Genomic DNA, 12,993 nt, shown 5'->3' on the forward strand with positions numbered 1-12,993 from the left:
CTGAATCACCTAGGGAGTTTTCAGAAGTATCGATGCCCAAGTATTACCCTAGAGACTGGGGTGTCATTGGTCTGGGGTGGGGCACCAGGATTTTTAAAAGCCAGGAATGAGGCCACAGCCTCAGTTGCCGAGTATGCAAATCAGACTTCCGATTAGTACTGAGATCCATCCAAACCAGTGGTCTCAACTCTGGCTGTAGGAATCACCTGGGAAACTTTTTTAAGAATGCTAATCCCCTCCTTCCAAGATTATTTGTCTGAGGTGGGGTTTAGGCGTGGATAATTTTTAAAAAGTCGCCAAATAATTTATTTTGTGCAGCCAAGGTTGAGAATCCACTGATAGTCGAGATCATTTTATCAGATAGCCGATTAAGACTTTTTTTTCGGTTTTTAGAGTGAGCTTCATCTCCATCGTGTATCCATTGCATTAAAAAAACTACTGGTGGGAATGTAAATTGGTACAGCCACTATGGAAAACAGTGGAGGGTCCTTGAAAATTTAAGAATAGAACTACCTCGAGATTATCATGCTAAGCAAAATAAGTCAGAAAAGTTGAGAACCACATGATTTCACTTATGTGGGACATAAAACTGAAAGTGACAAATGAACAAGACAAACACAGACAACAGTTTAGTGGTCACCAGAGGGAAGGGAGAAAGGGGTCAAATATATGGTGATGGAAGGAGATTTGACTTTGGGTGGTGAACACACAATGCAATATATTTATGATGTATTATTGAATTGTACATTTGAAACCTATATAATTTTATTAACCAATGCACCCCAATAAATTTAATAAAGAAAAAAATAATAGAGCTAAAAAAAAAATTGTTTGATTACCAATGTTTTTCTGAAACTACCAGAAGCACTTTTTTTAAGATTGAAAATCTGGTTAAAATTATAAAGTTAGATGATTTTAGAAGCATGGTAGAAATCACTCTTTGCTCTATTTAGTATCTTCTTGATAGAGCCAACAGTGAATTTACTTCATAATGACAATGACAAATGTTAGTGCGAGGTAAACTCACTATAGGGCTTATTGAGGATTCTTTTTCTCCTTATCAGTTTTCTTATTTTTACTCTAAATTTTTTTAATCTAGGCCAGCTTTCATGCTTTTGGGGCATTTGATAACTTATTTCACTCACCTTTTCCCCGTGTCGTGGTGGCGAGGGCCTTGGTCACAGTGCCACTTGATGTGGGCCGTCATCATCATCTCATGTTCCCCTTTGCAAACATGACCTTATGCTGTCCTCATTTTACAGATGAAGAAACGTAAGTTCAGAGAGGCTAAGTTACCTAAGTCACACAACAGGTAAGCAAATCAAACAGCCCCACTCTGTTCAACTCTGAAGCTGTGCTCATGGCCATCTTCAAAATTAGGGATCTGAAGGTGGGAACATGATATGGCTGCCTTTGCTCTTGCCACAGTGACTTTTACATGGGGCATCCCTGGAGACCAGGGAGGCTGCCGAGGACACAGAGAATGTGCTTCCAGAGTCAGTCCTCAGGCACAGGGCTGGGCACACCAGGGTACCACTCAGGCAGGCAATAAGAGGAAGTCATGGGCACCGGCCCACAGAGGCAGAGTGGAGGTCTGTGAGGAAGAGGATCTGGCATTGAAAGTAATCATTTGCACACCAGAGTTCAGAGATCCAGCTAATACTCAAAGTAGGGTCAACTTGAACTAGGAGTTTTAAGGTAAAATAAAATTACAATCACCACCTTTTATTGATCACCTACTATATATGTGCCAGGTGCTTTCACATATGTAATGTTTAGTCAGCTCAGCAACTCTGAGAGAGAGAGGTGGGTTTAGCTCTGTTTTACAGGTGAGGAAATGGAGGCTCTGAAAGGGCAGTAACATACTCAAAGTCCTACAACTAGATAAAAAGTGGAGTTGAGATGCAAACCTACTTCAGTCTGATATCAAATTCCATACTAAGCCAGGAGCGACTCCTCAGAGATAAAATTTACCAAAACTAAAACAGTAAGACGATATGGAAACACGATTAGGCCCTAAGAGGACTCGGCTGAGTCTCTGAGATCATCGGGAAGGACCAGAATTAAATGTATTTATTCATTCACTTCTTACACCATTCCTGAATTCAGCCAACTATAGGTAAGCAGTTTCTGGATACTAAGACTAAAAAGATGAATTAAATGAGCTCCCTGTTCACAATCTGGTGGGGAAGATAAACTGAGAGCAATGATGATAATAACAACAACCGTCATTGGCCAGTGCTAAGCTCTTCAATTAAGAGCTTTACAACAGCTCACTTGGGTAGGTAGTATCATTATCCCCCATCCTACAGATGAGGAAACTGGAGGCAGATTCCTCAAGTAACCTATCAAGGTTGCACAGCTATAAGCTGGAAACAGAATTCCAGCCTAGGCAGTCTAACTCGAAAACTTCGCTTTACAACGAGCCTTCCCTAGTAATAATCAGTATTGAGCCACTTCTCCGGCATTTGGTTAGAGCACTTCCTCCTGCATGGTCTTGTGATATTGGAGATAAGGCCAGCATTAACTTCCATGACCAATTAACAGACAAGGTCAAAGAGACTCCTGAGAGTGTTAGTGACCCATCCAGGATTATACAAGCAGGAGAACCTAAACTTGAACCTGCCAACTCTGGCCGCAAATCACATGTTTTTACCACCAGGCACTGCAGGTTAGAGCACTTCCTCCTGCATGGTCTTGTGATACTGGAGATAAGGCCAGCATTAACTTCCATGACCAATTAACAGACAAGGTCAAAGAGACTCCTGAGAGTGTTAGTGACCCATCCAGGATTATACAAGCAGGAGAACCTAAACTTGAACCTGCCAACTCTGGCCGCAAATCACATGTTTTTACCACCAGGCACTGTTCCCTCCCAAATACAGCTCTAGAAAATGCACAATACAGTAGATAAAAGATGGAAGATCAAATTGATATGACATAGTGATTACCTACATTCGATTAAAAAAAGAAGATATAGGTATCTCTCGATTTGCAGAGGATAAAATGCTAACAGAGTCGCACATACTGAATTGGTGTAAGTCTAATCATACCTGAAATGCCAACATAGAATGAGATTTGCTCTGTGCTGCACACCGTTCAGTGCACTTCGCATGTGCAGATCCTTTAATCTTCATAACAACATTGGAGTCAGGCACTGTCATTATTCCTCGTTTTGCAGATGCTGAACCATCCACGCAGAGAGCTGAAACTGCTCGCCCAGGGTCACACAGCCTGCCTGTGGGGGAGCTGGGATTCAACCCAGGCAGTCTGGCTCTAAGCCGTCACCCTCTTGAGCTCTAAGATACTAACTTGTTATTAAGAGTGAGCATCACTTTTGAGAGCCAGCTATGGGCCATGCACTGCTCATTTACCTTCACGAACATCTAGAACATAGGTGTTGTAATCCTGGCTTTACAAACAAAAGTTTATATTCTGAACTCAGGTCTGCCTGATTCTAATAGCCTAGGTCCTTAATCCCTACTCAACTTTTTTTAAAAAGTGAGATATTGAAAAAATGTGGGGGAAAAAAAAAAAAGAGTAGAAATATGCTGATGTTCCCCCTTTTGCCCAGGGCTCACAGAAGGCAGTGAACTGTCTTGGATAGAGCTCTTCAGAAGGATCCTATGACACTTGCTTTCTGTCTCAGCATGTGGCACAGGGCCTGGCACATAGGAGGCCCTCGGCAAATATTTGTGGAATGAATTACCTACAACAGACAAGAACAGGCTGAGACTTAAAATCTGAGCACCCTGAGTGGCTCTGAGGGGACTCTAGGTGGAACAGACACACCCTGAGCCATATTTTTACAACGCAGGCATCATCACCGCGAACTGCTCAGATCTCTGCCCCAGACGGAAGGCCCGAACCAAGGCAAGGCTGTGTCCAGGGTGCCTGCAGGTGGGTGCCGACCCCCTTGGCTGTGGGAGGGAAAACTGATGGGAATCACAGCCCTCTGGGTACAGATAAGGATTTTGAGGCAGGCCTGGTTAGGGTGACACCTCCTAGTTTGAAAGGTCAAATGAAACAATCCAACTCCACCTTTTGTAAATCATTATGCTAATTTGGGATTTTCTGCCACAAAGGGGTTTACCTACCCTTATGACTAGGGCTTGTGACATGGATTACAGTCAGGCCTACACAGGGATAACCTGGTAAATGATGCTGGGGTTCTTTTAAAAGCCTTAGCACGCACGTGCGTGCGTGTGTGTGTGTGTGTGTGTGTGTTAGGGTAGGTTTTCTTCCCTTTTTGAATACAAAGTATGCCATCATAACCCTTAAACTGAGAGACTAATATCTATAGCAGTGTAACTCAGTGGTTTACTCAGAAGAGGAAACCTGTTTCATGGGGAATTTAAAGTTGATTTGGATTTTCCTTTCAGTTTGTAACCCTGGGTTTCCACCCTGTTGCTACCCTGTTGTCAGCTCTGGTGTGTGATGGAAACCTGTCAGCTGTGATTTCAAAGTACCTCTTTCTCTGATGGCAGCCCTGATACTGGGGGTCAGATGCATAGCCAGCTGCCTCATGCAAATAAACAGGAGCTCCAAGTGATAGGACAGATGCGACACCAGCAGCGATTCACTGGTCCAAAGAGCCCAAATTCCAAAATCTGCGACTCTCCCAGCTTTGGCTGATGGGACACTATTTCCACATCAGCAGGCCTTGGGAATGCCATGGCTAAACAGGCCTAAAATGGCTTCTTTACTGCAGGACTTTTCAGAACCTGTCCTTTGATCACATGCATTAAGACTCTATGAGAAAGGGAAATTATAGCCATTATCACATTTTCATCATGGAGCAATATGTTAGTGTTTCTCAGAATGAGTGCTCCCCAGAACACAGGCTGAGAAATGCTGGTCGAAAGATCACTCACAGCAGAATCACCTGTGAGGCTTGTTAAACACACTAATTCCCAGACCACACCCAGACCTCCTGAGTGGGATGGGGCCTGAGAATCTAGATGCTTAATTGGCACTCTGGGGATGTGCTTTACAGCCAGTTGGGGAACCACGCACTAGAGTAGGAATCTAAGAAAGACGGCGTTAGAGTCTCCTGAATAATCAGCTTTCACAATGCTTGTATTTCTCTGGTCTCTGTCTGCCTCTCCTCCATTGACTTGTGTGGGCTCACCCCCACTATGCCCCAGTCCTGAGCACAGCGCAGTGTTAATTCTCAGCCTTTGGCCTCCTTTCTGAATCATCTCTGGCTCAGCAGTCACTCCTAATGGGGTCCTAGAGATGCTGAGCACTTCACTGGACCAGGCTTTGTAGAGAGACAGCGTGCCCTAACCCTATTCACAGGTCATGAGTGGCCCTGAGTCCAGGTATAGGTTAGGAAGGCTGCCTGGAGGAGACACCTGCACTGAGACTCATAGGATCAATAGGTTATCTGGGGTTGGGGACATTTCTGGGCAGAAGGGCAGTTGAGCAAGGCACAAAGGCAGAAAACAACATAGGCCCTGGAGTTTCCAGTGAAAGGCAGAGAGCCCCTGCATTACGAACCAGCGGACGCCACCCTGAGGCTCCCAGCTTCTCAGCCTTCACCTCTCTGCAGTTGCTTCCAGAATCCCTGTCTTGGCTCTCTGCCTGGCCTGTCCCTCCTCCTCCTTCCCCTCTTGGCTCCCCCTGTTAAATGCCTATCTGTCCCGCGAGGCGCAGTTTGGAACCCACCTTCCCCGTGAAGCCCGTCTCAGCTGCTCTCATTGAGCTGGTCCCTCTCCCTCCTTCTGCCTCAGTTCACCCCACATTCTTTTCAGACTTATTTTTCTAGGGGCTACTAGCCTACTCTGGTTGACCTTATTGTATTGGGGGTTTGTCCCTTATCCCCTTTCTCTCTGTTCAAACCCTAAATCCTACTCATCTTGTTCTCTTTTAAAGTAACTGTTAAAAAAAGGAAGTTTACATTGAATGAAAAATGGGATTTTCAGTTTACCAAAATATAGCAGGGGCTTTTAAAATGTTCGTGCCCCTTGCTTGATATAGTCCCTTTCTAGGAGTCTGGCTGAGGAAATAATTAGAAATTTGGACAAATATTTATGCAGAAAGATGTTTATCACAGCATATTTTATAATGGCAGAAAATAAAAGCAACTTCAGTGCTTAAATATAAAGGAATGCGTAATTAAATTATACTATGTACATATGATGAAGAATCTACACAAAAAGTTTTCACGGTATGGAGAAATGCTTATGAGGTAAGTGGGGAAAAAAATCAGGATACAATACTATATATCATCTCGAGTATAGGAAAAAATATGTAAAGATTAGAAATACACCAAAATACTGATGGTTTAAAGAAGGCAGTTATTGTTGTTGTTTTCTACTCTAAACACTTAGATATTTTTCATGCATTCCATAATTGACAGAGATCTCATGTTTGTGATAAAAAAAAAATACTGGAGCAATTAAAGAAGGTGGAGTTTTTCTCAGCATAAGTTTGGCTTTTGATGAAGTGGCTTGTATGTTACTAGTGACATGTTTCTAAAGGACCATTTTGTGTGCTGTGTATTTTATTGCATGCTGTTCTACTCAGGGATTGCAAATTACGGGCTGAGCTCAGCATTTTCTGGCTGCCAGAGCCTTGCTTTGCCATCACTCCCGTGATTTACAGTCCTCCTTGGTCTCAGCAGAGCCATGTGGATTGCTTGCTGCATTCTGGGCTACTCGAGTGTGACACTGGAATGGATGGTGCCTGGGTCCTTTAACAGCCCGACGATGTCTGTCTTTTGTGAAGGTGGCCCCTGCTCTTGGCTGATGGGGCTGAGCACAGCTCAGGGACCTTCAGAGGACTCCCTTTCCATACAGCCAGAGTGGGCAGTTCATCTGATTCCATTTCACACTGACTGTTCCTAAGTGGCCTTCTCTGGTTAATTTGGATGCTACCCTGCACTTGCCAATACGAGGCTTCATCTCTGGTGTCCTCCTGTTTAGATCCAGAAGTCCCACACTCCTGCATGTCTAAGGGGCCCACGTGGCCATGTTTATCCCCTGCACAAGGCAGGAAATTAGCATAGCGTTCGCGCCCTCACTCAGTTATTTTCACAGGAGGATTTATCATCCCTGTGTTACAGGTGGAGAAGCAGGCCCGCCTATTATAACTATCCATGAGTCCCAGAACTGAAATTTGAACACAGAGCTGACAGACCTCAGGGTTGGTGGTCTTTGACATCAAAGTTAGGGCAACTGGACATTCAAAGAAAAAGGTCCTGGTGGTACCTCCCTCATGTTCTATGTAAATCTCCGCTTCATCTGCTTTTCAAAGCCTCTGGCTATCAAAGGAAGCACACTGCCTGAAAATGCCAATGCACACCCTATTTATGTCACATGTCACTGCTAAAACAAATCAAATTGGTGACTTTACTCAACAACTCAGACTTACGTACTTTGGACTGAGTTAAAGGCACCCGATCTGAAGATTTTGTAGCAGAGATGCGAATGGATGTGAAAGGGATATGTGAATGCCCTTGTGAGGCCTGACGACAGCACTGCCCAGAGGAGGGGTCTGAGGCACACGTTGCCTGAAGACGTGATTCATCACTCCAGCCCCCAAAACATTCCTTTGACTTGGGGGTTGGGAGGTGGAGAGCCTTGTCCCCTGTAGGCAAGGGCTCACAGTGAATCATATTCTTTACTGTCGTTGTTAATGAGTCAAACAGTATCTAATATTGAAGCTGCTATGTGGAAATCATCCCTACGAAAATCTACTGGGAGAAGAAGGTGGTGTCTTCTCTGTTCTCTAACCTGTGGGAAATGGGGAGTGTGCCCCAGGCCCTGGAATTAAATGTATGTCATTAAACTTCTCCCCTGAGAAAACCACATAAAAACCACCCAACTGTTTGAAAGGTCAAACATCATCCACATATCAGATGTAAGCAATGATGTAAGCAATGGGACCAGCCTAAATTAGTGAAAAGTATGAGTTATTGAATAATTTCTAATTGCAGTTTTATTGATTTTAAAAGATGATGCACTTAGGAGATACCCCATAAGTTTTGAACGGATGTATCAGTGAATGGATTGGTGGATAAGTAGGTACATGGATAAATGGATGAGTGGATGGATGGATGGATGGATAATATCCTCATTTTAAAGGTGAGGTCACAAGCGTGGCTCCGTAGTGTAGCGGTTAGCACGTCTGCTTTACGCGCAGAACGTCCTGGGTTCGCGCCCCAGGTGAAGCCACGGACCATACCCCGGTTGCGCCAGCTCCGCTGCTACCGCCCCCACCCCCCGTGTGCCAGGCACCTGGTGCGTGCTGCAAGCAGGTGGGAGGACACGCCCCACCTGCAAAGATCCAGTTCTTAAGGGGAAACGGCAACATCCATAGGTCAGGGGTAGAAATGGCGGGCGGGCGGGCGGCAGAATCAAAGAGGGGAAAATAAAGTAAAGGTGAAGTCACACAGCTGTTGAATGGCAAAGCCAGGATCTGAATCTAAGGTGTCTGGCTCTAGATTTCCAGTTCGTAACCGCAGAGAACTCATGAATACGTGCATTAATAAATGTTTGAATATCCTTTCATTATGTTATGCTGCTAGAGTGTTTGAAAGGTGTCTTTCCGGAATTACTTCTGAGTAAACAAGTCCAGTGCCCACCATTTCCTAGATTTCCTAGATGGGAAACTGAAGCCCAGAGAAGGAAGGATTTTGGCTTCGGCCCCACAGCAGCCTGTGCCCCAGGTCTGAGGCTGGAACTCAGACCTCCCAGTGACACCTCCGATTTCTCACTTCCCATTCCACAGCTGGTCAAGTACCCCTTTTTAGTAAGCTCATCTCTCTGGCCTATGTCCAGATTCCTTCAAAGGTTCCAGAATAGAGGAGCCTAAACTGACCATTTACATCAGGTTTTTCCCCAGCAGGAGCCTAAACTGACCATTTACATCAGGTTTTTCCCCAACTGAGGTTTCATGGTGACTGAGAGATATCAGAGCTCTAGGAGCCTAGTTTTTGCCGTTTATCGAAGCTCGAACCCACCTCCAGAAGGACCAGAAATCCTGCTGTTTGCTTCTACTGTGGACTTGATATTTCCTTTCCAGATTAGCCCATTCTAAAGGGACATGAATGTGAACCGGTGACAGGAAAATGGGCAGGGTGGGGGGTGGAGGGGAGGGAGGTGGCCTCTCGGTTCTGATATGTGTATAATTACTGCCAGCAGGGGGCAGCAGAGCCTCGCACTTACAAATGCCCCACCCGGAGGCTGGCTGTCAGGTTTGAATCCTGACCACTCCGCCTAGATGAATGACCTCAGGCAAGTCGCTTGCCTCTCTGTGCCCGTTTCCCCCTCCACAAAATGGGCGCAACAATAACGCCTACCTCATGAAGTTGTTCTGTGGATCAAATGAGATTATACACGTTAAGCGCTGCATAAGTGCTTAGCAATAGCGCCCACAGTAAGCACCGATAATGTTAGTAGTATTCTTTTATCATCACAAATACCATTCTGTTAGAACAAATGCCAGAAGATTATCCACATTGATCAGTTGTTCTAGAGCTTTGTTTTATTGAAAATAGATGAAAAGGTCACTGGGTCTTAGAGACCTTTTGATTATCCAGTAATCCTTTATAACTAACCTTTATGATGAGATCTTACTTATAAAAATACCAGGAGTTACGGCCGATACTTTTGAGAAAGGCAGTGCCTTACCTGAGGCCCACGGCTTGTTAGTCCTAGGGCTTTAGGAACCTTATCTTCTACGGAAGATGGGGTTCTGTGTACAGTAGAGCCACCTTTGGATCACTCTACTGTGGGATCCAGCAGCCTCACACTTCTGATATAACACTGAAAATAAAAACTATTTTGTATTACTCGGCACTTTGCCAATATAAAACAAAATATTGATTGAATTTTTACTCAAAACTGTATGCCCTTGAAGTAGCTTCGAATTCATTTACATGCTTTCTGTTTTTTAAGTCATGAACATGGAGTCATTGAGTTCCTAATACATTCCAAAAAAAAAGCTTTTTGTGAGAATTTCAAATGGAATATGTTATCTTTACTGGCCGTGCCTCTTCTGTAACTTTGCTGGGACCCGCCCCTGTTTTTCCAGCTGTGCCTGAACTGAAGCTCCTCTGCGGGGCAGATGTCCTGAAGACCTTCCAGACCCCTGACCTCTGGAAAGACGAGCACATCCAGGAAATAGTGGAGAAGTTCGGCTTAGTGTGTGTGGGCCGGGTAGGTCACGACCCAAAGGGGTACATCTCAAGCTCCCCCATCCTTCAGAGATACCAGCACAACATTCACCTGGCCAGGGAGCCTGTGCAGAACGAGATCAGTGCCACGTACATCAGGCGGGCCTTGGGCCAAGGGCAGAGCGTGAAGTACCTGCTCCCAGACGCTGTCATCGCCTACATCAAGGACCACAACCTTTATACCAGGGGCAGTTCCTGCAAAGGCAATAACACCCAGAACAACTTAGGAAAGACAAGCTAGGGAGGGCCAAACCCTCCTCCACCAAGCTCCTCCTGAGGAGAGGGCCGTTAAGGTCTTTCCTTTTTTTCAGCTTTTTCCTTTTTCCTTTGTTCTAGTTCAACAATGATTTTACTTCTGAAGAGTCTTCTATCCCAGAAAGAGATAACTTCTTTTGGTAGGAGCTAGTATCTACACAAGAATAGACGTTTATCAAAAAAGTTCAAATGGTGTAGCAGGTCATTAGGATTGGGCGAAAGCTCTCAGAATCTCTGGGTGAAGAGACCTGCTTATTTTGTAAATGGTTGTATGCACACTGGAGGTGGTTCCACGTATGGCAGGGGCCCCTGACGGTCAGATCAGAATTGCCCACAATGCATTTTTTAACTAGGACCAGGTGCAGCATGCTGGTCATGATTAGAAAAACTGGACAGAATGCTAATTACCAAACAGTGGGCTATGTCAACGCCATGTTGAAAACGAAATAATAACCGAAGAGTCAAAAACTTGGAAGCAGCACTTTGCTGATTTACAGTGAATCTTCTGTTAAGAACCGTGCTCTGCCTGTCCCCTGGATGTTGATAAAATTTAAACTAAAATTTTTCTAAGTAGTGATCCTCCAACTATTTTTGAAACAGCAAATATTTTTAGTGCAGCTCTTCTATAAATATCAGGGCTCCTGGTTTCCAGGTTCCTGAAAAGGAACTGGGGTAAGACAGATGCCTTGACTGTCTTAGAGGATCTTTTTGAATGTTTTATGATTGCCTGCCTGTTTGAGTATTGGCAAAGGGCTAAATAATAAATAGACATCAAAAAGTACTAATGAAAAGTTTCTCTTTTTTCTTTCTTTGTTTTATTATTAATGCCTGATGTACCAGCTGTTGCTCCTCTTTTTAGCTACTCCATGAAATTTGCTACTGTTCCAGTCGAACCGGCATGAATTTAAGTTCATGTTCCCGAGTACTAGCAGTGTAGAAAGCAATTGCTTTTCGATACCATGCAAACGATTCTCTAATCTGAAGCTCTGAGTAGATGGCCCTGGTTCTGTGGGCCCTGAAAGATGAGAATAGGAGCCTGGCATGGGTTCAGGATTTATCATTTCACCCCTGATTAGGAAGAGGTTTTGATTGCCCTAATTCTTTTTACACTTGCTGACCAAATGCCTGAATGCATTCAGAGTTTCCTTCTCCATACTTTTACCGTGGTTCATCCTTGCTACAGATTTAGTCTTGCAGAAAAACAAAGGGTCAATCAGAAAGAACCTAATATCTCCCCAAATATATCCCAGTGATTGCATGTGTGTGTCATAACAGCAATGGGTAAAATAGGAAATTGGTTTCTTTGGTCCGGAGTAGTGGGACCCTCCCATGGTGGTTCCCCAGGCCTCCACTCCTCCAGCCTCTACAGCTGCTGGCCATCCCCCACCCTGACTGAGCTCTGCCCCTCAAGTGGTCCCTAAGGGCCCTGATAATGCAACAGAATAGGAATCCAACGAACTTATCCAAAAGTTGCCACAGCAAGCTGTGCAACTTTGACTGGCTCCCTTCCCCACTGTGAACCTCAGTTTTCCAGCCTTTAAAATAGGAAGGTTTGATTTGACATCCTCTTAAATTCTCCTTCAGCTCTGATTTTCTATAGTATTTACAGCCCCTGGTAGCTGGTTACAAGTGCAGACTCTCAGGCTTTACCCCAGACCTACTGACTCAGAATCTGCATTTTAATAAGATTCCCCAGCCATTCAATGCACTGTCCTATAACAGTGCCTGTTACAGTAAGTATACATTGCTTTTTAATAAGCTGAATGTATAATTGAAATTACATCACATTTACTCTGGCGAGCGTCTATCTTCCTCCTTACCTTCTGAGCAATGTTGCCCAACTGGTCTGTGTGGAGTATAGAAGGCAAAGGAAGAAAAAGAGAAAACTCTGCAAACAGCTGTAGTGTCCAGAAAAAGTGATGGAGAGAGAGAGCCCGTGGGTTTGAGGCAGGGTCTCTCTACTTGGGCAATATTGACATCCTGGGCCACATCATTCTTTGTTGTAGGAGTCTGCCCTTTGCATTGTAGGATGCTTAGCAGCATCCCTGGCCTTTGTCCATTAGATGCTGGTAGCAACACCCCCCACCCCCACCACCCCCACTCACTAAAAAAAACAACAAAAATCCCCAGATATTGTCACATGTCCCCTGGGGCACAAAATCATCACCCTGTCTGAGATCCACTGGTTTAAAGACAGGGCTGTGGGGCCTATGTATATGAGGAGGGGTTTTCTATTTCCCAAAAGGGAAAATCAGGAAGCAGCAGCTTTAGAATAGCCTTCTCCTATAAAGGACGAGTTTGGAGGGCTATCCCTATCATTCATGAAGTCGTGTTTAAATCAGAGCCACCTCCTTGACTCAGAGGCACTCCTAACTTCAGTCTCCCTTTACTTCCAAGTGCCCATGGTGGCTTTCCCATGTTTTTACAGGCTGAGGCTTCCAACATACCTGCACCCTCAGAACTGTCATCCAGGTCCTGGCAAGTGGAGATGGTCAAGGAGTCGCTCATCTCTGATTCCTGGCTGTATCATGAGGGTATTCACCAGGCCAAAAAAA

The 12,993-nt window shown here is 44.7% G+C and overlaps 1 protein-coding gene across 6 annotated transcripts in view; it reads left to right on the plus strand.

The window, feature by feature from the left end:
- NMNAT3 (nicotinamide nucleotide adenylyltransferase 3) overlaps positions 1–11,219 on the plus strand; it is a 113,211-nt gene extending 101,992 nt beyond the window's left edge. For 4 of the 6 annotated variants that reach the window (XM_025043616.1, XM_025043614.1, XM_025043615.1 and 1 more), the window contains exons 4-6: positions 1,263–1,312; positions 3,818–3,900; positions 10,042–11,219. In XM_025043616.1, coding sequence (XP_024899384.1) covers positions 1,263–1,312; positions 3,818–3,900; positions 10,042–10,424 — 516 coding nt within the window. In that variant the 3' untranslated portion in view covers positions 10,425–11,219. The remainder of the gene's footprint in view (positions 1–1,262; positions 1,313–3,817; positions 3,901–10,041) is intronic. The other 2 variants (XM_015585840.2, XM_025043618.1) reach the window with 2 other exon arrangements.
- Positions 11,220–12,993: the final 1,774 nt, after the last annotated feature.

Source organism: Pteropus alecto, unplaced genomic scaffold (genome assembly GCF_000325575.1).
Source record: "Pteropus alecto unplaced genomic scaffold, ASM32557v1 scaffold92, whole genome shotgun sequence".
Lineage (NCBI taxonomy): Eukaryota > Metazoa > Chordata > Mammalia > Chiroptera > Pteropodidae > Pteropus > Pteropus alecto.